The 21,620-nt window shown below is 43.4% G+C and overlaps 1 protein-coding gene across 2 annotated transcripts in view; it reads left to right on the top strand.

Moving 5' to 3' along the window:
* The window catches only part of PDE1C (phosphodiesterase 1C), a 414,729-nt gene that overhangs the window by 208,900 nt on the left and 184,209 nt on the right, over positions 1–21,620 (top strand). Inside the window, exon 4 of one of the 2 annotated variants that reach the window (XM_068404897.1) lies at positions 4,345–4,371. The exons of the other annotated variant lie outside the window; for it this stretch is intronic. Coding sequence (XP_068260998.1) covers positions 4,345–4,371 — 27 coding nt within the window. The remainder of the gene's footprint in view (positions 1–4,344; positions 4,372–21,620) is intronic. 2 annotated transcript variants of the gene reach the window in all.

The following is a 21,620-nucleotide window of genomic DNA, read 5'->3' as shown; positions in this document are numbered from 1 at the left end:
CCATGTTAACCAAGCCACTATTATGAGTAAAAAAAAATTTAAGTGGTTTAGGTTATTCTTCAGAGGCTGTGTAGGAGTGAAAGAGCAATTCATCTAGCTAGTTGATATTCTGAGTTGTATGATTATGGGGCAAAAACAGAGCAGTTGGCAGAATGACTTGATTCCCCCAACCCCTCCGCCCTCACTACTCTCCATATCTACTCAGTCGCATTAATTCACTCACCTCTCTCAGAAGAATAAGGCTTGAGAACGTGATTACCAGATTCAGATGCAGTTTTTATGTGTTTCTATTAAATTCTCTTCATCTCTAGGTTTCTAGATGCACAAGAAGGGTGGGAGCTTTTTGCAACAACTCAAAAGTAGTGTTGTTTGGGCTCCAGTTATGCCCCACTGTCATAAATTGAGGTGCAAAACCCCATATAGCTAAAGCCACAACCCTGAAGAGCTGACAAACTGACGGAAAAGGGTCTGAAGGGGAAATATAGGAAGAAAGCGATTTGCCTGAGGGAGCACTGGAATTAAAGGGTGAAGGTAGAAACATAACCCTGGGAACAGATACTTAGCCTTAAAGAAGATGACGGGCATCAAAGCACAGAGAGAATTTTGCATGCCTATTTATTTCAATGGGAGTTGAGTGCCCATATAGCTCTAGCTAGCTACATCTTGTTGCTGCTTAAATACCTTCAAAAGTCTATCCTAATTTTATGTTGGGCCAGTATGTTGTGTTGTTCCTCTGTCCACACGAAGGATTCATTCATCCCCAGAAGAGCAGATACTGAAATACTGGGCTCAACTCTCTTGTTGACTCTTGCAACTTCATCTCATTTGAGTCAGAAATTTCATCCTACCCACCACTTTGTTTAGTTTTGATTGTTAGAAAATGCCTATTTTTAAAACTCTTCCTGGGTTTATTTTTGTTAGGCGTCAGCAGCCTTCTTGTACTCGGACTGACTCACTTCATACTACACTTGTGCCGATGTAATTGCATTAAGTTGAGTGAAGTTATTTCTAGTTTACACTAGTAATATAGGGCCTACCTAGTGTGAGTCACCTGCTAATTCTCTCCAGCATGAAAAAAACCTACCCTCTTCTAATTTATTGTTTTAATGTAAGCTGAATGTAGACCTATGAGTAATACATTCCACAGCAGGTAATGGGAGTTGAATGGATGTGGCAGTTCTTCTGGCACAGCACATGTGCAGTGGCAAAACAAACTGAACTTGCACAGATTTGGTAATATCAATAAACCTCTTCCAGGCATGAGCACAGGACAGCCCACAGATGTGGGAAGATGTAATGCCACCTCCTTTAGGTCTCTCTCATTCTTTCACTCCTGGGAAAGAGGGATAGCTTGGGTTTGTTCAGAAAATCACGTGTCCCTTGAGCTTGACTGGAAGATGTGTCTGATTCCAGGTTTATCCCAGAGCATCTGCTAAAGGCAATTTAGGAGCTAGTTCCTCTCTGCATAGACTCTTCCTGGGGATATAAACCAGGATAGCCTGTCCCACATCTTTTTTTAAAATAAACAACCAAGCAAACAAAAAAAAAACCAACCCTGAACAAAAACCCACAAAAAAACCCAAACACAAACAAACAAACCCAAGCAAAACCAAATCCCTACCCTTCTGTTTCCTCTTGCTAATTCACACATGGCTGCTAATTACAGCCAACTGCTGATACTGGCTGTGGTATTAAAAGAGGCACCTTCTAATTTCCTTGTTTGCAATGATCTCATTTAATGGAAGGTAGGTGTAAGTAGTGGTTTGTAAGCATAAAGCAGGTAGAACTTTTTTGGAACTTTTGTTGTGGTTCCAAAAGCAAACTGAAGGCTATACTGGGAAACAGCTTTATGTTATCAACACTACAATTTTATAATGTTGGTGAGTAGTGTTGTTAGATCTTGTTTTTGAAATGGTGGGCATAGAGGATTTTTTTTGCTGGATATTAGAATCTGCTAGTGGTGGTCCTTTTAAAGCAAGTGCATGCAGTAGTGATACTGAATCTATAAAAAAGGGTTCCTTTAGGTATATTCTCTTCAATTGTAACATGCAAATTCAGTGCCTGTAAATGCAGTTACTAACTTGGTATGTGTAAACCTTGCCTGTAATTGGACTGCAGGTGTGGAAACAATAAATGACAATAATAATAAAAAAAAGCATATGTGATTTTTAAAACTCCTATGACTAGGTAAATGCTTTTTTCCCAACACTGTCATCTGTGATAGTACATGGTTTTCTAACACAGTAAAAATATTCTTGAGCAAAAGGAGCATTAAAGGTGTAAATGATCAGAAAAGGGATATTACTCAAATGCAAAGAGCACCCTAAGGCTGGCTCACCCCTTTAAAATATGCAAGGAAAATTTAGCTAATCAGGTGTTAATGAATGGTATCTTTTCTTAAATGTGAAGCTTGGCTGAAAGAGAATCACTTTATAAAGTGATATGAAAGTCACTAAGCAATAAAGGGAAAAATAGTTCTGATTGATAATGCTGGAATGTACCATAAGACTCTTTCAGGGAAGAGAACTTGTAAATAACTTCATCTGAAAATTTAAAAAGTTACATAACAGAAACAAAAATTAAACAAATTTGGATTTCTTGGGAATAAGATATTTTAATCTACCTGGATTGAAATGGCCAATTGGGGGTTTTTTTTGGTATTTTCTTTTTGCAATAAAATTTAGTGAAGTTCTGTATTTGTCAGAATATAAACTTCTGAATCTAAAGTCTTCCAAATGAAATTTCTACTTTTCACCCTTCTGAAATTAAAATGAAAAATTCCTTTAGAATCAGATGTGTCCAAATGGGCTTCTGCTTGTATGTGTCAGCATCCTGAATGCCAGTAAGCTAGAATCTTGGTACTGCTATGAATGTTTGCTCTTTTACTCCTTTGCATCTGTTCAAGTTTAAGTAATTCTTCACACAGTAAAGTGAAATGTTTTAAAATCGTTTTATAGTAAATATCTAGGATTTTTATGATTCTAACATGGTCAGAATACAGAATCAGGTACAAGCATGAGTACGATTTCTAGAAGTAATATTGAATGAAATATTTGACAGCCAGGAGACATTATTCATGCTTCTTAATTAGTAGAAAATAGCACTGCAGTCCTTTTTGCCATATTTCTTCTTATTTTTGAGAAACAATACCCCTTGTTTGGGTTTTATGGGCCTGACTTAGCCACAATTTTCCATGTGCAGTAGTATCAGAGATGAAAAAGCAGAACTGAACACTTATAACAGTACACCAGTTCTTACAATATTACCTACGCTTTGGAAAGGTGAGGACTGTTAGCATGTGGCTGAACAACAGGGTGTTGATCTTGCACTCCTCATCACAGTCCACACTGATACTTGTTCCCATCACTACTTAAGTTTAGAGATCATTAGTTTTACTTTAAAACACAAAAGCAGAACTGAGCTCAAGTGGGATCAATGCCCTGTTTTAGCAGGCACTGTGCAAAGCCATTGGAAAAGGCTGCTGTAGGATCAAGAGATCACAGACAACTTACAGTGCTGATGATACACCTCTGCAGCTGACTGTATAGACACATAAGTAACTATGCATCAGGGCTCATGATTATTACATTACTCTGAGCATTGGCAGCTTGTGCCACTGCCTGCTGTAGAAGACGAAATCCATCGTGCTAAAAAGAGTAAGAGGTTTACAGCCTCTGCGGCAATTGATGTGGGGTAAGGGTTGGGGAGGAAAAGAGGTGCTGTCCATATACTAATCCACTCTTGCCAGCCCTAGTCCTAGGCTCAGGTCAGTTAGGTCCCAAGATGTGCACAACAAAGTGAAGCTCTGTGGTGTGGTGTCTGGAATTTTGTGGAGTAGAGAACTTGCTAGGATTTAGACTTTCTTTTTAGAGCAAGGCTGCTGTAAAACCACTGGGGTTTTCCACTGAGTGACCACAGCCAATGTGGCTGGATGCATTGCATCACCACCACTCCATCTTAGTGGGTTCTCCACAGATGAGGCCATACTTATCTGCTGGATGGAGACATAAAAACTACTTTACTACTAGAGAGTAGAAGCAAGTTTTTGCCACTTGGTCTTCCTGTTAAGTCATTTAGAATAGTAACTCATTCTTTCCTAGCTGCAGCAACCCTGTCTTACGAGAAAGGTCAAGATGTGCATACAGGAAAAGACACACCTTTTTCTACTGAAGTTCATGGCAACTGCCACTGAGGTTAGCAGAAGGGAATGGCTGAATGAGGTTTGGGGCAATCTCAGGGCAGAAGTGACTTCAGTTAATTGCTCCTGATTTCTGACCCTCTCCTTTTCTCCTTCTCATCAGTGGAGCCTTCTTATCTCAGTTGTATTTTGTTCTTTTCCTGCAGGAGAAAATACAAGAAAACATCACAGAGGTAAGAGTAAATCACAGAGGACTGGAAGGTATTTGTGAGTCATCTCTCTCTTTTTGTTGGGGGGTTTGAAAGAGGATTTTCCTGTTACCAGGTTGGTTTTGTTCCCAGGGAAATGCCATTCTACTGATTCTTTTCCCCTTTGAACGTCCATCTTGCGCTGCTGCTGCTCCAAATCCCCTCTGCTGTTAGTGGTAGTCCTCCCCTCTGACGTTAGTGGTAGTTCTCCCCGAGTAAGGACAGAAATATTTATCCACGAAGGTCAAACCCTAATGAACGTCAGTCTCTTCGTTCTGCAAGATCTGCTGGTTCTAAGTCTTATCACTTACCCATGCTGTAATAACAAAATGGATTGTGGGCTTGTAGTGTTGCTAATGATCTGTGCCTTTGCAGGAGACTGAATGAAAATGGGGATCCTGTTGATTAACAGGCCCTATTACAGCTACCTGATGTAGTTACCTTACTGCTTCCTTGCAGGAGGGAGACCCAGTGGGGATCTTTGACAGATTTCTTTGGAGCCCTTGTGCTTGGTTGCTTCAGAGCACACACTTTGCAGCACAAAGTTTTTTGCTGCTGAGCTGACTCACCCTCCTCTGCATGTGGACTATTAATTGGTGACTTAATCTCATGGTGTGCTGAGCATCTTTAGTTCATGTTGACTTTAACTGTATTTGAGACTCCTGCAGAGTGCTTCCTAAAGACTAAACCCTGCAGCTCTGCTGAATGTGCCCTTTAATGTTGTGTGATGATGGAGGGAGCTAGCAGATAAGCCAACATGATGATGTGATGGGCTAAGACATCACAGCCACCCCTCCTGTTTACTGTCACCCTGTGCCAAAGATGATCACTCCAATGCAGCATTGGCAGGACAGGCTACGTGTGCGCTTGTGTGTCGCAGCCACAAGAGACTGAAGTGTGGTGGCTTGAGTCACGGATGAGGTGGATTTGAGCTATGACAGTTTAGTGGAAAATACTGATTTGGAGATTTCTGTGCTGAACTGTGCAGGTGGGCATTGTGTAGTGTAAGACACAAGAATAAGAAGAAGGTAAATATGGTCCCAGTTGTTTTCCTAAATGTGGAGCTGACACTGTAGTTCCGTTTGCAGCTCTACTTTTCCCCTCATTTTCCTCGCTGCTGCCATGACAGTTAATTAATTATGGACATGTCTTTGGCCAGAGGTCTTGAGTTGCTGCAAGAGAATTTGTTCTGGGGCTGAGATGGTTTCCAGAATGAACAATTGCTCTGTGTGTGTGTGTCCCCTGCACTGCTCGCATTGTCCCGAGTAATGTGTCTTGTTTGGGTGTGTTTTCTGTGTACATAACCGTCGAATCAGGGAGGTTGGTACTCAGCATCTTTTCTGTACAGGAGATTTTCTGTAAGTCTCAAAAGACAGTTCAAGTATGTTAAAAGCTCCTACAAGCCCAATACACAGTCATACCAATGACATACTGAGAATCAAATATGTCAGTCTGTTTAAACATACCATTACAGGGTGTTGTGCCCCATGGGATTTTGAACTTTCTGTTTTTCTCTTGCTGTTACCGGTGCCTGCTGCCTGACTGATGGTGTGTGCCCTTGTAGCAGGTGGGCTTTGTGGCCCTCTCATGTCTAACAACTGGAGTGAGCTCTGCAGAGGCAAGAGGCCGCTCCAGGGACCAGCACACAGCAATTGCTGAGCAGCTACTCCTGATAATCTTGCTCAGCGGGTGCTGGCTGCCGGCCGGAGGGCCGTATAGTGCAGCAGGGTAGCTGCTGTGTCTGAGAGCCGTGCTTTGCCACCACCTAGGGCAAATTAGCTGGCTAGTAAGCTTCTGACTTGAATTTGCCACATGCTGTGTGATTAAGGTATGATGCTAGATGGGAAATTGTACGTATTGCCATCTGATGCAGAAGTGTAACAGCCAGCAAAAGGAAGCGGTAGGACAGCAGTTCATTTAAAGGCTGGTTTTAAGTAGCATCTCTCTGTTGCGTTGGTAGTTCCAGCAGTGAACATAAACTGATTACCTGGTTCAGGTCTCCATCTTTGTTTCCCACATTCATCTGTGGTGGTTTTTTTTTTTTTACCTTTGTTACGTTTTTTCAAAACGATCTTGGCAGTTCCTACGTCACTGTGCTCTGGAGGGCAACTGGCAGCTGAACCGAAACAATCTTTTGCTTGCTTTTGCATCTTCTTTTTGTTTCTCTTTGGGGAGTGTTATCGCATAAGAATGTCTAGGTGATAGTAGGCAGCACCTAGCTATGTAGGAGAAACGCTGCTGTCCTCTGCACTTTGCAGTGTAAAGAAACAGTTTCGCCTGAGTGCAGACCTGTTGGGAAAGAAGATGAGGTATGTGGCAGAAAACTTGAGAAGGAAGAGTCAGAGTAAAATCTGAGCCATTCTAAAATTGTAATTGAAAATGACAGACACTGACTCTTGCATTGATCATTCTGTTAACTGAGTTGACTCAAATGCTTTTGTAACAATAATATATTGATACGATTTTCCTCATAAACTTGGAAGTTTCACAGCTGTCTAGACAACCCTCATTCCATTAATCCCAACCTAGTAATTGCATCTGAACTGCTGATCTGTGATGTAAATTAATCACAGCAATACCAGAGAAACAGGATATTTAATCAGAACTTGGGTCATCTATCATTATCCTGTCTAGTTCTCCTTGGGTAAGTGAATAGTGGATAGCTTGTTAAATAATGACTGGAGAGGTAGTCAGCAAGAGAGAGAACTAGACAGGAAGCCAAAGCTTTCTTGAACTTTCAGGTTGTGGGTTGGTTTTGCTTTCCCTGGAGCACCTGAGACCTGTGTCATGTTTGATTTGACTGTTGAGACTTCCAGTTACCCTGAAGACAGCCAGCTGTGGGCTGCCCGTGTTTTCCTGGGAGATACTCAGCACCTTCGGCTCCCTGGGAGATTAAAAGGGAAATGAGCCTTTCAGGTAGCCCTTGGCAATCCGCTCCTAGGGTAGGTTCATCTGCCTTCGTGACATTCAGCTAGTGCAGTCAGTTTTGCACTTCTGAGGACTCGCTAAACACCTATTTATCTTATAAAAATTTGTCAGATAAATAATCTGTGTTAGTTTACATGGCATACGTTTGCCTCCATTATGATCCACAGTCATGCATTTTTACTCTGCCATTAACACAGAATTGCATGTGTTGCTGTTTTAGTTTAGCTGCATGTTGGTTTATTGTACAGTTTAACTTTCTATTAAGATGCAAATGCCTCTTTTACAGTGAACGCATTTCAGATAAAAGTTGAGTAGAGTCCTGATATTTTATCCATCCATTGTGGGTGGAGGGATTTTTTTGCCCCTAAGCATAAAATTCCTCCTGGTTGGGTGGTCTATAACAGACTCCCACCAGGATATCTCCCCTGTTAGCTTTCCCCCTGATCTTTACCCATAAGCGCTCACCCTTATCATCCCCATCACTGAGCTCTATACAATCGAAGCACTCCCTAATGTATAGAGCCACCCCACTGCCTCTCCTTCCTTGCCTATCCCTTCTGAAGAGCTTATAGCCATTCATGGTAGCACTCCAGTCATGAAACTCATCCCACCATGTTTCTGTGATGGTGACTATGTCATAGCTTTCCTGCTGCACCATGGCTTCCAGCTCTTCCTGTTTGTTGCCCATGCTGCGTGCATTGGTGTAGATGCACTTCAGCTGGGCTATTGATCTCACCTCTAACACTGGCCTCCTGCCCCTAGGTTCATCTCTAGTGCACCTGGTTTTATCTCCTTCCCCCTTCGAACCTAATTTAAAGCCCTCTCAATCAGCCCTGCTAACTCATGGGCTAGAATCCTTTTCCCCCTTTGAGAGAGGCAAACTCCATCTGTGGCCAGCAGGCCTGGTGCCATGTAGACTGCCCCATGATTGAAAAAGCCAAAATTAGACCGGTGGCACCAGCCCCTGAGCTATGTGTTAATCAAATGGGTTTTCCTGTTCCTTTCAGTATTCAACCCCGATACTGAAGGGATTGAGGAAAACACTACCTGTGCTCCTGACCCTGTGACCAGTCGCCCCAGTGCCCTGAAGTCCCTTTTGATCGCCCTCAGACTTCTCTTCAGCACCTCATGCCATACATGAAGTACAAAGTAGAAAAGGAAATGTAACCAAAGTGCCTTTGAAATATGGCTGTGACCCTGAAAGAAGCATCCTAACGGGCCCTGCAAAATGCTAATGTGATTTCTTTAAAAAAGATTGTACTCTAATTAAAAAAGGATTGGCATCTGATACAAACCACATGGCTGGAACATCAAGCCTTCCCTAATTTTCTTGAGTGTTTTGTTGTTTCTACTTCAGGTGATCAGGCAGGAAACTCATAAGCAGAGATCTTCTTTTCCATCCCTTTCCCACACTTTCCTATTCTTTCTCATCTATGTGCTTCTCAATTCTAGTTTGCTCCAGAATTTAGTTAATATACTCTTGAAGGAAAATGTGAGTGTGAACATGTTCTTCCTTAAAAAAAGAAGTGATGTATTTATGTTAGTGTGTAGCACAAGAGATGGAACCATATATGCACAAATGGTGTTACATACATACAAAATAAGTGGAAAAGTGTATTTTTTCCCCAACTTTAGTTGATAGTCATCTTCAGGGTTATTCATGATGATACCCCTTTAAATTAAAATATTTCACTGTCTCTTTTTGATTATTTGAAAATGCAAGTAAACTTATAGCCTTGCAAGTATCATTCTAGGTAGTCTTTAAGTTAGGCATTTACTTGGGACCAGATCCTGTGAGGAAAACTCTGTTCTGGGATTAATCTCACCCTTTAGTGCTGGTAGGACACACTAAAGAGATCATCATTGGAATGAAGCATCAGTGCTCTCTCAAAGCTGATTATCCAAGTAAAGGCATTATATACGGTAGTAGTTGTCACTGCCATTGTTAGAATAAAGTAGACTGAAGAGGACCTCCAGAGGTCATCTCTTCCAGCTCTCCATGCTTGAGAACATCACTATGGCCCTGATTAACTCTTGGCATTCATCAATTTACTTAATTTGACAATATGGTTAGTCCTTGGTTCTGATACCATTTCATTTCCACAGCTTATCTATTGACCTTGCAAGGTTATCTTAATTACAAATAATAAAAATACCCCTAATTCCTTAAACTGTGCAAGTAATTATAATACTGCTTAGCTCGAGTTTTTCTTTATATATAGTATCCAAGCAACTCCAGCAATATAGGATGCATTAAAGGTTGATATCCTAGCGTGCGTGAATCAGTAGCACGCACACACAATGCATGACTTGATGTGTCAAAATTCTTAGTAAAGTGACCACACTTTTGGGTGCTGAGACCTCCTGGGCTCCCTGTAACTTCAGTAGGACTTCTTGAAACTCTGCATTTCAGGGAAACTGGTGTTAAATTTTCAGTTCAAGGCTGCTGGGCATTGTGCAAAAAAAGAGATCTGCTGACTTACTTCTGTAATATTACAAGTAGAGCTAGTTATGTTAAATTTAATGAACACTTAATTTTGGTAAGAAAGGTATTGATTTGTTGAGTGCTTTGTATTCATTGCACTGCAGAATCATAGGTGCTTTGGGAAAAAATGGAAAATGGTCATGTAAGTAAAGCTTTAATTAATCTGTATGTGAAGGGGGCAAATTAAAGTGACATTGGCAACCTTAATTTGATATTTCTTAGCTTTCTGGGTGCTTGACTTTGCAACCTGAGTGATCTTCTGATGTAGTTTTAAGTGCAGTCAGATACTGGCAGCATTACACAGCTCTGAAAAAGAGGCTATGGTTCAGGTTAACAAAGCTGAGTGGGGTTTGTGCTTTAATTCATGGAGGAAGTTTATATTACTTGGCTATGTGTAAGGAAACTTCATGTTGAGAGGAGAAGAGGAAACCTACCTCCTAGAAAGTCCCAGCTTCTGTTCTCCTAACACTTTTTATAAGAGGAACACATCGAAAATGATGGAGGATTTTATATACCCTCCTGCTTTCTGTCCTTCTCCTGTTTCCCTCTGTTTATGAGAGCTGGAAGATGCAGTGAAATTGGACTCCGTGCAGATACACACATTTTTTTTTTTTTCCTGCTTTTGAAATCTTGCTCAGTTTTTCTACCCCAAAAGGAGGCAGCCATTTCTTAATATGATGGATCTTGAAGGTATAAATTTTGGATTCCTGACATGTGTAATGGGACTTACCTTTATCTAGAGTAGAAGTACAAAATAATTATGAAACATTATTAAATAGTGACCAAATCTTTCTTACTGATGTATATTCCTATTGTTTTACTAAAATTAATTTTATTCCATATCTTATCTTATGTAGCGCTGAATAATTCTCAATAAATACAAGTCCTTAATGATTAATGAATATTAAAATATTGAATATATTGAGCGTACTTTTTCAGTTGATTTACAATACCTAAAATATTACTGGTTGTGCAGAATTTGTTCTAACAATAACACATCTTGCTTGATAAGGAATGGACTACCAGATTTGCAAATGGAAAAAGTAGCATATGCTACTCAACTACTGTGATGACAAGTGCCCGTACCTATCAAAAGAAATTTATATTCAGGTTTTTCCTAAACTTTTTCATGGTTAGGTGAAATTCAGCCATGAACTTCAGCATTGTTTCAGCAGGACTGATAAAACACTCCTGCTTGTGCGTTGGTCCTCTGTCTGTACATGACACTGCTTTTCAAAATGTAATCGTGGTATCATCTAGATTCAGATTTTATGGATACTGTTTGTATCAATTTGTTAGAAGTTATTTGTAGCCCTTAGATTTGCAAGATTCATTCCCTTTTTGCTAGAGTAAGATTGATGTGAAATTAAAATTACATTCAAAAGTCATAGACTTTAATTAAGATAAACCAGTATCAAACATTGTTTGGTATCAGATGTTCAAACCCAAATGACTTTGCGAAGCATAGATGCTTTCTTTTTCAAAATTCTTATTGCCTGACAGATTTTCCTCATTCACACTCTAAAAATAGGTGATATAGATTAGATAACCTATATCCGTATGATTTTTTGGCACTTCTCTTTGCACCAATTGGAGCTAAACAAAGTAGTGCACGTATGAATCTGTAAAGCTGCATGGAGAAGAATAAACCCAGTCTCCTGGCACTTTCCGATTGGGTTAGTTTGGCTTCCATCAGTGACATCCAGTGCTCTTCACACTGACTTATTTTTAGTTAAATTGAAGTGGCTTGCTTTTTTCTTTGGGATTTTGCAGTTTTCGTTCCTTACAGGCATGGAATATAATTCTGCTTGTGGGTGCACAGGTACCAGTAGGTGTTCATTTCCATTTTAGTTAATCTGAGACCCTTTATTGAAGCATCTTTGGAGAATTAGATTAGGACTTGGTGAGGGGATGTAACAGGGAGATCTCCCATGATTTACACATAATTTGTATAAGAAGGATAATAAAACTTAATAAGTCAATTAAGCCCTATATTATTGCCTGTTAGACATGATCTTACTGTAAAATACTATTGATTTTTAAATTTTTTTTCTGTTTTGTTTTGCCCATGAGAAGTGACTTGCTTAGATTTGATACATGCAACCCAGTGAGACTTCCTTAGTGCAAATGACATTAACTTTGATGATCGTGTTGGTAGCATAAGAGGGAGGAAGCTAAGGCAGTTGCTACTCATACAATCCTTCTATGGATAATCAGATAATTCATTTCCCAAGTCTGGATGAAAACAGTTTATGCTGCTAGTAAGGGGCCTTCTTGGAGCTTATGTAACTTGGCAAAGGCAGAGGCTGCTCTATAGAACTTTTTTGTCCTTTTCTTCTTATTTCTTGATAATCTATCAATGTTCACAGATCATCTGCATGAGTATCTTAAAAAAAAAAAAATCTGGTTTTATTTCCTGAAAATAAGTGTTAACACAAATGTTAACACACCTGTCTCCAGTCCTTCCTTCCCCAGCTGCCATTTCCCATTCCCTTGTTCCTCCTCATCCCTCTTTCCTAATTGTATGTGAATTTTTCTAATCCACAGTGTAAGGAAGACAAGTGTTAGTCTTGACTCTCTGTATCCCATTAGTCTTCCACACACACAAGGAGAGAGTCTTGTCTGTTGAAAAGCTTTCCCTCCAAGGGTAAACTCAAGAAACAAGTGGGAAACCGTAAGATTTGGGATCCCACTGCCACTTGCTGCTCCTAGGCTGTATCACTCTACCCTTCTCTGTTGAGCATCCAGAACTTCCTGAGGAATAAAATACCAAAAGAAGGAAGAAAACAAAATAACTTATTTTCTTTAATTGAATGCTGAATTGTGTCTGGTCAAACCAATAATCCCAACAGCTGCTAATGAGTTGACCCCTCTGAATCGGAGCTTCAGGTACTGGGTAGGTAGTCCATTGTTTTTTCCCTTCAAGCATTTGTAATGTATGAGCCTGTCTTCATTTAGCCCGCACCCAGGGCTAAACAATAGCAGTTTTTCTCTCACCCAATGTCCCTTCCCCAGACGAGGAAGGGAATTGGGAAAAGGAGGGAGACTCGTGGGATGAAGTTAACCAGATTTAATGAAATGAAGAAAATCAATATAAATGACAACACAAAATAGACAAAAATATACTCATCTATAAATCACTGGCAAGTTGCTCTGGGAATCACAACAACGAACAGGGAGAAGAGAAGAGAGGCAAGGAGAGCAGAAAAAGCCCCCCTCTTCCCAGCAAACCTTCTCTTTTGTAGTGAGCTTGATATTAATGCTATAGAATACACCTGTGGGCCAGCCAGGGTCAGCTGCCCTGGATTTAACTGCTAAGGGCCTTGATCACCATGGCTGGCCACAAGCTGAAACCAAATCCCAATGAAACCAGGACAGAGCTGTAGCAACTTCTAGGCAGTTTTCAGTACGCTGGGTAATTACAAAAAGCTGGTCATTTCAGTTACCATAAGATGCAGCATTTCCATGACTAATTCTGAACTCTTGTGTCTTAACTGTGTCTCAAATTCAATTTGATTTATAATGAGTTGTTTTAATCCCTCTCTTTGATTTTACGGTCAGACCAAAGGACAGTATTTTGGGGCGGGGATAAGGAGGAGGGAGGGAGAAAGAAAAAAAATTCTTAGTGACTGACATTGTTTTGGCAGTTAATGTGGGAATGAGCTTTTACTTGGGGACCTCCTCTGGGGGAGGGCAATATGATTGAAGTCCTGTATAAGCTTCCAGCCTTCTAAATCTCTCACTTCCTGAATTTGTGTCCCCCTTGCAAATGATGAAGAGGGAATCCTAAGGCATTTTGGTAAAAATCTATCAAATGCAAGGGATGAGGCATCCTTGCTGAGATAATTTGCCTCAGCAGAGAATCAGCTGTCTCCTGGCAGTGTGACTTTTTCTCAAGAGAAATTTCTCACTTTTAATGTGGATTACACTAGAGCCACTAACAAGTCTTATCAAATCTGGGAAGTTATGAAATAAGCCCTCCTTCCTCATTGCCACATCAGAGAGTCTCTCTGTTTGATTTCTACTGATTAAGCTCTGTGTTTGCTTTAGCACATTCTCAATAGACTATTCAAGTATTATGAATAATTTTTTTTTTCCCCAACGAATGCATTTTGTTTGCCCTGTTGTCCTGCCTGTGTTGAGATGATAACTTGGGGATGGCATTTAATTAGATGACAGGTGACAAAGTCCTACAGATCTTTATGCCATATCTGCGTGGATGCTGCACTCTCTCTGGGCCAAAGGATTTATCGCACATTAAGGTGAAAACATCTACGAGAGTCTCTTGTGAAAACATTGGCATCTTCTTGCTGCGTGCCATGACATCTCCACAGGCACAGGGGAGCATGGCTAATAATGTATTTTGACAGGCTAGCTTCCAAGTGTTAACACCAAAAATGGAAAATAAACCTTAAGTAAAAGCAAAGTACTTGGGCTTCCTTTGTGTGTGCATTAGTTTAAAAAGGAATTGCACATTAATATGCGTAATACATAGAATCATAGAATGTCCTGAGTTGGAAGGGACCCACAAGGATCATTGAGTCCAACTCCTGTCCCAGCATAAGACAGCCCCAGAATTCACACCATGTGTCTGAGGACATTGTCCAAAAGCTTCTTGTTTCAGTGAGCACCAATACAGAGAAGATTAAGAAGCAATTTACTGCAGTTTTTGGCTGGTGTATCTCCTTCCCTGAATCCCATCCATCTATTGATGAGTTGGAGGACATGCATACCCCATTACAGAATTTCGAGTGTACTTTTCCAGGGTTTGAAGTAATGTTATGCTCCCGTGGAGGATGATGTTAGACTGTCATCATGCAGAAGAACAATTGTTCTGCTGCTGGGGAGGAGGTTCTTGAGTAGAAACATCCAGTTATGTACTTAGCTGCATATACTATGCATCACAAGGGCTTTGTAAAATATCTGAGGTATTTAAATTGTGGATTTGTTGTTTGACCATACTCAGAGATACGAACGTGCTTGATTGCGCAGATGTATGAGAAGGTACATGCACAATAGGTACATTAGATGCATCCAGCTTAATAAGACCGATCCCAAGCTCTCAAGAGTGAAGTTTGATGCAATCATTTCCAAAGATGTGTTGTGGGGTTTTTGTATTTTGTTGTTTTGGGTTTTTTTTTCGCAGCCAGATTTTTGGAAACAATTACAGTAGAGAAATACTTTGTTTTCTCACAAGATGTAGGGGCAGGACTTTGGACATCTGGGCAAGTGTCATGAGGATAGAGCCAGGCTCTTCTCAGTGACATCCATTGACAGGACAAGGGGCAACAGGTGCAAACTGGAACACAGGAGGTTCCACATAAGTATGAGGAAAAACTTCTTTACGGTGAGGGTAACCGAACACTGGAACAGGCTGCCCAGAGAGGTTGTGGAGTCTCCTTCCCTAGAGACATTCAAAACCCACCTGGACGCGTTCCTCTGTGATATGCTGTCCAGCTGACAGCGGCGGCAGCAGCGACAGCGACTTGAGGTTAGTGCGGGGGCGAGGGCGGCATCGGGCTGTAACCAGGCGGTTTTCGTACTCGTGACCCCCTTGGAGCAGCAGCCCCTGGAGCAGCAGCCCCGAGCTGCTTCCCCCCCAACCCGGACCCGGAGGTTCCCGGCAACGAATCAGGAGAGGAGAGGGCGTAGCCGGAGGCACTGCGGGCGATTTAAACGCGGCGAAACCAGAACAAATAGCTGACAGCGGCGGCAGCAGCGACAGCGACTTGAGGTTAGTGCAGGGGCGAGGGTGGCATCAGGCTGTAACCGGGCGGTTTTTGTACTCGTGACCCCCCTGGAGCAGCAGCCCCTGGAGCAGCAGCCCTGAGCTGCTTCCCCCCCACCCCGGACCCGGAGGTTCCCGGCAACGAATCAGGAGAGGAGGGGGCGTAGCAGGAGGCACTGCGGGCGATTTAAGCGATTTAAACACACCGCCCCCTGTTGATTGGGTGATTGATTGATTGGGTGATAAAAAGCCTCCTGGAGGGCAGGGACTAGTCCCTGGCCAGAGGGGAGAGGGTGAGTCAGCAGTGACTGGGTGAGTCAGCAGTGACTGGGTGTGTCCCAGGGCAGGAGAGGCTGCAATCGTTTGCAGCTTGTTGGGGAGGGCGCTGACTCCCTCCCAGTGCACAAGGCGAGGAAGGTGCCAAGGAGCTGTGAACCAGGGGTGTCACCAACAGGTATTTCCCAGCTCAGTGAAAGAACAATGGTATCTACCCGGCGGAAGAAGACCAAAATGGATGTGGGAACCCAGACAGAGCTCCCACGGAAGGAGGCAATGGTGCAGGTTGCCGGCTGCAGGGAATGCTACAGCGTCTCTGTGGTGTCAGGGGGCTGTGTGCGCTGTGAGCAGGTAGATGATCTGCTCGGCCGAGCGGCACAGCTGCAAAGCCAGGTTGAAAGGCTTCAAGCCGAAGTAGAAAGGCTTAGGAGCATTAGGGAGGCTGAAATGGAGATAGACTGGTGGAGCCAGGCTTTGCCCTCCCTGCAACAAAAATGGGAGCACCTGCCGGAGAGCTCCCAGGATCGAGGGACACCTGTACTCTGCCCCTCTCAGGTGGAAAACAATAACTTAGAGGAGAGGAGTGAGTGGAGGCAAGTCTATGGCCGTGGCAAAAGGCGAGTGCCCTCCTTGCCTACTTTGCCTCCACAGGTGCCTCTGAGCAATAGATATGAAGCCCTAGTGGAATACAGCCGGTCCAATGGGGATGTGGTGGTGAGGCAACCTATATCAGAGGTCCCACCACAGTCAGAAAAACCTGACAGGTGTATAGCTACCTCCTCCACAAGGAAGAAGAGAAGAGTTTTAGTGGTTGGAGACTCCTTCCTAAAGGGATCTGAGGGCCCAATATGCAGAGCTGACCCCCATCACAGGGAGGTCTGCAGCCTGCCTGGAGCCCGAATCAGGGATATCACCAGGCACTCCCCAACCTGGTGAAGGCCACAGACTACTACCCCCTGCTGATCTTCCAGACAGGTGGGGAAGAAGCTGCATCCCGTAGTCTGAGGGGGATGAAGAAAGACTACAAGGCCCTAGGACTGTTGGTGAAAGAGTCTGGGGCACAAGTTGTTTTCTCCTCCCTCCTTCCATTTTCAGGTGATGACGTGGGATGCAATGGTAGGATTCTCTCTATTAATGCCTGGCTACGAGACTGGTGCTACAGGCAGGGCTTTGGGTTCTTTGATAATGGCTGGTTTTATAAGACACCAGGCATGACGGTAATACATGGGAAAGGTTTATGTCGTAGGGACAAAAGGGTTCTGGGACAGGAATTAGCAGGGCTCATTCGGAGAGCTTTAAACTAGATTCGAAGGGGGATGGGGTAGTAGCTGGGCTTGCACCACTGGGGCAACGCTCTAGTGTTGAGGTAGACCAGGAGGCCCGCCATCCCCCTGGGGTGAAATCGGTGTGCTCAGCTCGCTCCCTGAAATGCCTGTACACCAATACACGCAGCATGGGGAATAAACAGGAGGAGTTGGAAATCCGTGTTCGGTCGGGGGGCTATGATTTAGTGGCAATCACAGAGACTTGGTGGGACGCCTCGTATGACTGGAATGTGGTCATGGATGGCTATGTCCTGTTCAGGAAAGACAGGCCAGTAAGGAGAGGTGGTGGAGTTGCTCTTTATGTGAGTGAGCAGATAGAATGTATTGAGTTCTATCCAGGGGCGGATCAGGAGCGAGTTGAGAGTTTGTGGGTGCGAATTAAGGGGCAGGCTGGCAGGGGTGATACTGTTGTGGGTGTCTATTACAGGCCACCGGATCAGGAGGGGAGGGTGATGAGGCCTTCTACAGGCAGCTGAGAGCAGTCTCGCAATTACAGGGCCTGGTTGTCATGGGGGATTTCAACTACCCTGATATTTGCTGGGAGACCTACTCAGCCAGCCATCCTCAGTCCAGGAGGTTCCTCCAGTGCGTTGATGATAACTTTCTGATGCAAATGGTGGATGAGCCAACTAGGAGAGGAGCACTGCTGGATCTTATCCTTACTAACAAGGAGGGTCTGGTTGAAGAGGTGAAGGTTGAGGGCAGCCTTGGTTGTAGCGACCATGAGATGGTAGAGTTCAGGATCTCATGTGGCAGGACCAGAATAGCTAGCAGAATCACAACCCTGGACTTCAGGAGGGCCAACTTTGGCCTTTTCAAGCAATTGCTAGGGGAAATCCCATGGGACAGGATACTAGAAGGTAAGGGGGCCCAAGATAGTTGGTTAGCATTCAAGGACTGCTTCTTCCGAGCTCAAGATCAGAGCGTCCCAACAAGTAGGAAGTCAAGGAAGGGTAGCAGGAGACCTGCATGGTTAAACAGGGAACTGCTGGGCAAACTCAAGTGGAAGAAGAGGGTGTACAGATCATGGAAGGAGGGGCTGGCCACTTGGGAGGAATGTAAGTCTGTTCTCAGAGGATGTAGGGAGGCAACTAGGAAAGCTAAGGCCTCCTTGGAATTAAACCTTGCAAGAGAGGTCAAGGACAACAGAAAGGGCTTCTTCAAATACATTGCAGGTAAAGCCAACACTAGAGGCAATGTAGGCCCACTGATGAATGAGGTGGGGGTCCTGGAGACAGAGGATAAAAAGAAGGCGGAGTTACTGAATGCCTTCTTTGCCTCTGTCTATACTGCTGGAGGCTGTCCTGAGGAGCCCCGGACCCCTGCGGCCCCAGAAGAAGTCAGGATAGAGGAGGAATCTGTCTTGGTAGATGAGGGCTGGGTCAGGGACCAAGTAAGCAATCTGGACGTCCATAAATGCATGGGCCCTGATGGGAAGCACCTGCGGGTGCTGAGGGAGCTGGCGGAAGTCATTGCTAGGCCACTTTCCATCATCTTTACTAAGTCGTGGGCAACGGGATTGGTGCCTGAGGACTGGAGGAAAGCGAATGTCACTCCAGTCTTCAAAAAGGGCAAGAAGGAGGACCCGGGTAACTATAGACCAGTCAGCCTCACCTCCATCCCCGGAAAGGTGATGGAACAACTTGTCCTTGGTGCTGTCTCTAGGCACATCAAGGATAGGGGGATCATTAGGGGCACTCAGCATGGCTTCACCAAGGGGAAGTCATGCTTAACCAACTTGATAGCCTTTTATGAGGACGTAACCCGGTGGATAGATGATGGTAAAGCTGTGGATGTGGTCTATCTTGATTTCAGTAAAGCGTTTGACACGGTCTCCCACAGCATCCTCGCAGCTAAACTGAGGAAGTGTGGTCTGGATGATCGGGTAGTGAGGTGGATTGTGAACTGGCTGAAGGAAAGAAGCCAGAGAGTGGTGGTCAATGGGACTGAGTCCAGTTGGCGGTCTGTGTCTAGCGGAGTCCCTCAAGGGTCGGTACTGGGACCAGTACTATTCAATATATTCATTAATGACTTGGATGAGGGACTAGAGTGCACTGTCAGCAAGTTCGCTGATGACACAAAACTGGGAGGAGTGGCTGACACACCGGAAGGCTGCGCAGCCATTCAGAGAGACCTGGACAGGCTGGAGAGTTGGGTGGGGAGAAATTTAATGAAATATAACAAGGGCAAGTGTAGAGTCCTGCATCTGGGCAAGAACAACCCCATGTACCAGTACAAGTTGGGGGCAGAGCTGTTGGAGACCAGCGTAGGGGAAAGGGACGTGGGGGTCCTAGTGGACAACAGGATGACCATGAGCCAGCAATGTGCCCTTGTGGCCAAGAAGGCCAATGGCATCCTGGGGTATATTAGAAGGGGTGTGGTCAGCAGGTCGAGAGAGGTTCTCCCCCTCTACTCTGCCCTGGTGAGGCCGCATCTGGAATATTGTGTCCAGTTCTGGGCCCCTCAGTTCAAGAAGGACAGGGAACTGCTAGAGAGAGTCCAGCGCAGAGCCACGAAGATGATTAAGGGAGTGGAACATCTCCCTTATGAGGAGAGGCTGAGGGAGCTGGGTCTCTTTAGCTTGGAGAAGAGGAGACTGAGGGGTGACCCCATTAATGTTTATAAATATGTAAAGTGCAAGTGTCATGAGGATGGAGCCAGGCTCTTCTCAGTGACATCCCTTGACAGGACAAGGGGCAATGGGTGCAAGCTGGAACACAGGAGGTTCCACATAAATATGAGGAAGAACTTCTTTACGGTGAGGGTGACCAAACACTGGAACAGGCTGCCCAGAGAGGTTGTGGAGTCTCCTTCTCTGGAGACATTCAAAACCCGCCTGGACGCGTTCCTGTGTGATATGGTCTAGGCAATCCTGCCCCGGCAGGGGGATTGGACTAGATGATCTTTCGAGGTCCCTTCCAATCCCTAACATTCTGTGATTCTGTGATTCTGTGATTCTGTGATTCTGTGATTCTGTGATTCTGTGATTCTGTGATTCTGTGATTCTGTGATTCTGTGATTCTGTGATTCTGTGATTCTGTGATTCTGTGATATGATCTAGATAATCCTGCTCTGGCAGGGGGATTGGACTAGATGATCTTTCGAGGTCCCTTCCAATCCCTAACATTTTCTGATTCTGTGATCTGGGCCTCCAATGCCTGGTCAGAAAGCCTTTTTTTAAGTTTGTGCTTTTTTTCAGTACAGCTGCTTATTCCTGATCTTCATTCTGATTCATAGAGTACTTAAACCCACGTTCCCCCTCTCCTAGCTACAACCATACCTTCAGAGAGAAGAAATAACAATTCCCTGAACAGAGTAGAAGTGGCACAGTTAAATTATGGTTTCTTTCTGAGGTTATTAGTCTTAACATGTACAATTATCTTATTTCTATGCTCATATGTAACACATTCAGATTTAGTGGTGCATGTAATTAAGGTTCATAGCTTTAGAATCTTTCTTGACTAATATTTACATAAAACATGTTTTCAGCTTACATTTTATTATTTTCTTGATTAGGACCAGCTATTTTAAAAGGCGGGGGTGGGAAGTTTCTGTTCTCTTAAGTTTGTTGTCAGAAACAATGCTTCATGCAGTGCGGAAAGCTCTCTCTGGACTTGCTGATCAGTGATAGGCAGTTATTCTAGGTCTAGGCTGGTAGGCCATTGTCTCATCATATTGCTTTTCAGAGTCTGAATTGTTACTAGTAATGAGTGGATAGGATGGAACTGGTTCTTTCTTGGGTTCTTGTTTGTTCTTCCTGGGAAAACTCACAGCAGATAGCACTTCCTTTTTATTTTTATTTTTTTTAAATCAAAAAAAGACTAAAATTTTAAAATGTGAGAGATGCTGACAATATTTCAAGTGAGCAAGTTCTCTGCATGGAATTCATTTATTCTAATTTCTTTGTCTGCTAAAAGATGATTTTAAATTCTAGGTTTTTTTCCTCCTGTTCCTATCAAAACAGATACTACTATAACTGAGTTACACATGAGCTGGTAATTTCTCTAGTGGAGGTTTTTTCAGCTGCCGAATAACATTTCAACAAATGTGGTACTTAGTAAAGGACTTCTTCTCCAGTTTTGTCTTTAATCAAGACAGAAATACTTATCCACTCTCCACTGCAGGAGCTGGTGGGATCCATGCCCCAGAACAGCATGGATTTACATCTCATGGTTTTGTGAAATAAGTTGTTGGCTTTGGAGCATCTGGTTAAGCCTCTATAAAATGAAACAACATGTTGATTCTCATGACAATGCTCAAGGAATGAGTAGGCACAGAGACTAAGCTACTGTCCAGCCACTGCTGATCTGTGCTCGTGTCGGTCGTGATTAAAGCATAGCGATAAAAATTTGGACTATGAATGCTAACTGTGTTGCATATGGATAAATAAGTGAGTTTGATCTCCTAGGCAATCAGTCCAGCCTTTTGCTAGCAGTAAATTTTCTTAGAAGAGAAAACCAAGACTGTCATAAAAATATATTGTTCACTCTCT

The sequence above is a fragment of the Nyctibius grandis genome, chromosome 7 (genome assembly GCF_013368605.1).
Source record: "Nyctibius grandis isolate bNycGra1 chromosome 7, bNycGra1.pri, whole genome shotgun sequence".
Lineage (NCBI taxonomy): Eukaryota > Metazoa > Chordata > Aves > Nyctibiiformes > Nyctibiidae > Nyctibius > Nyctibius grandis.
The sequence above is the reverse complement of the archived record's forward strand: the minus strand, read 5'-3'. Positions and strand labels throughout refer to the sequence as shown.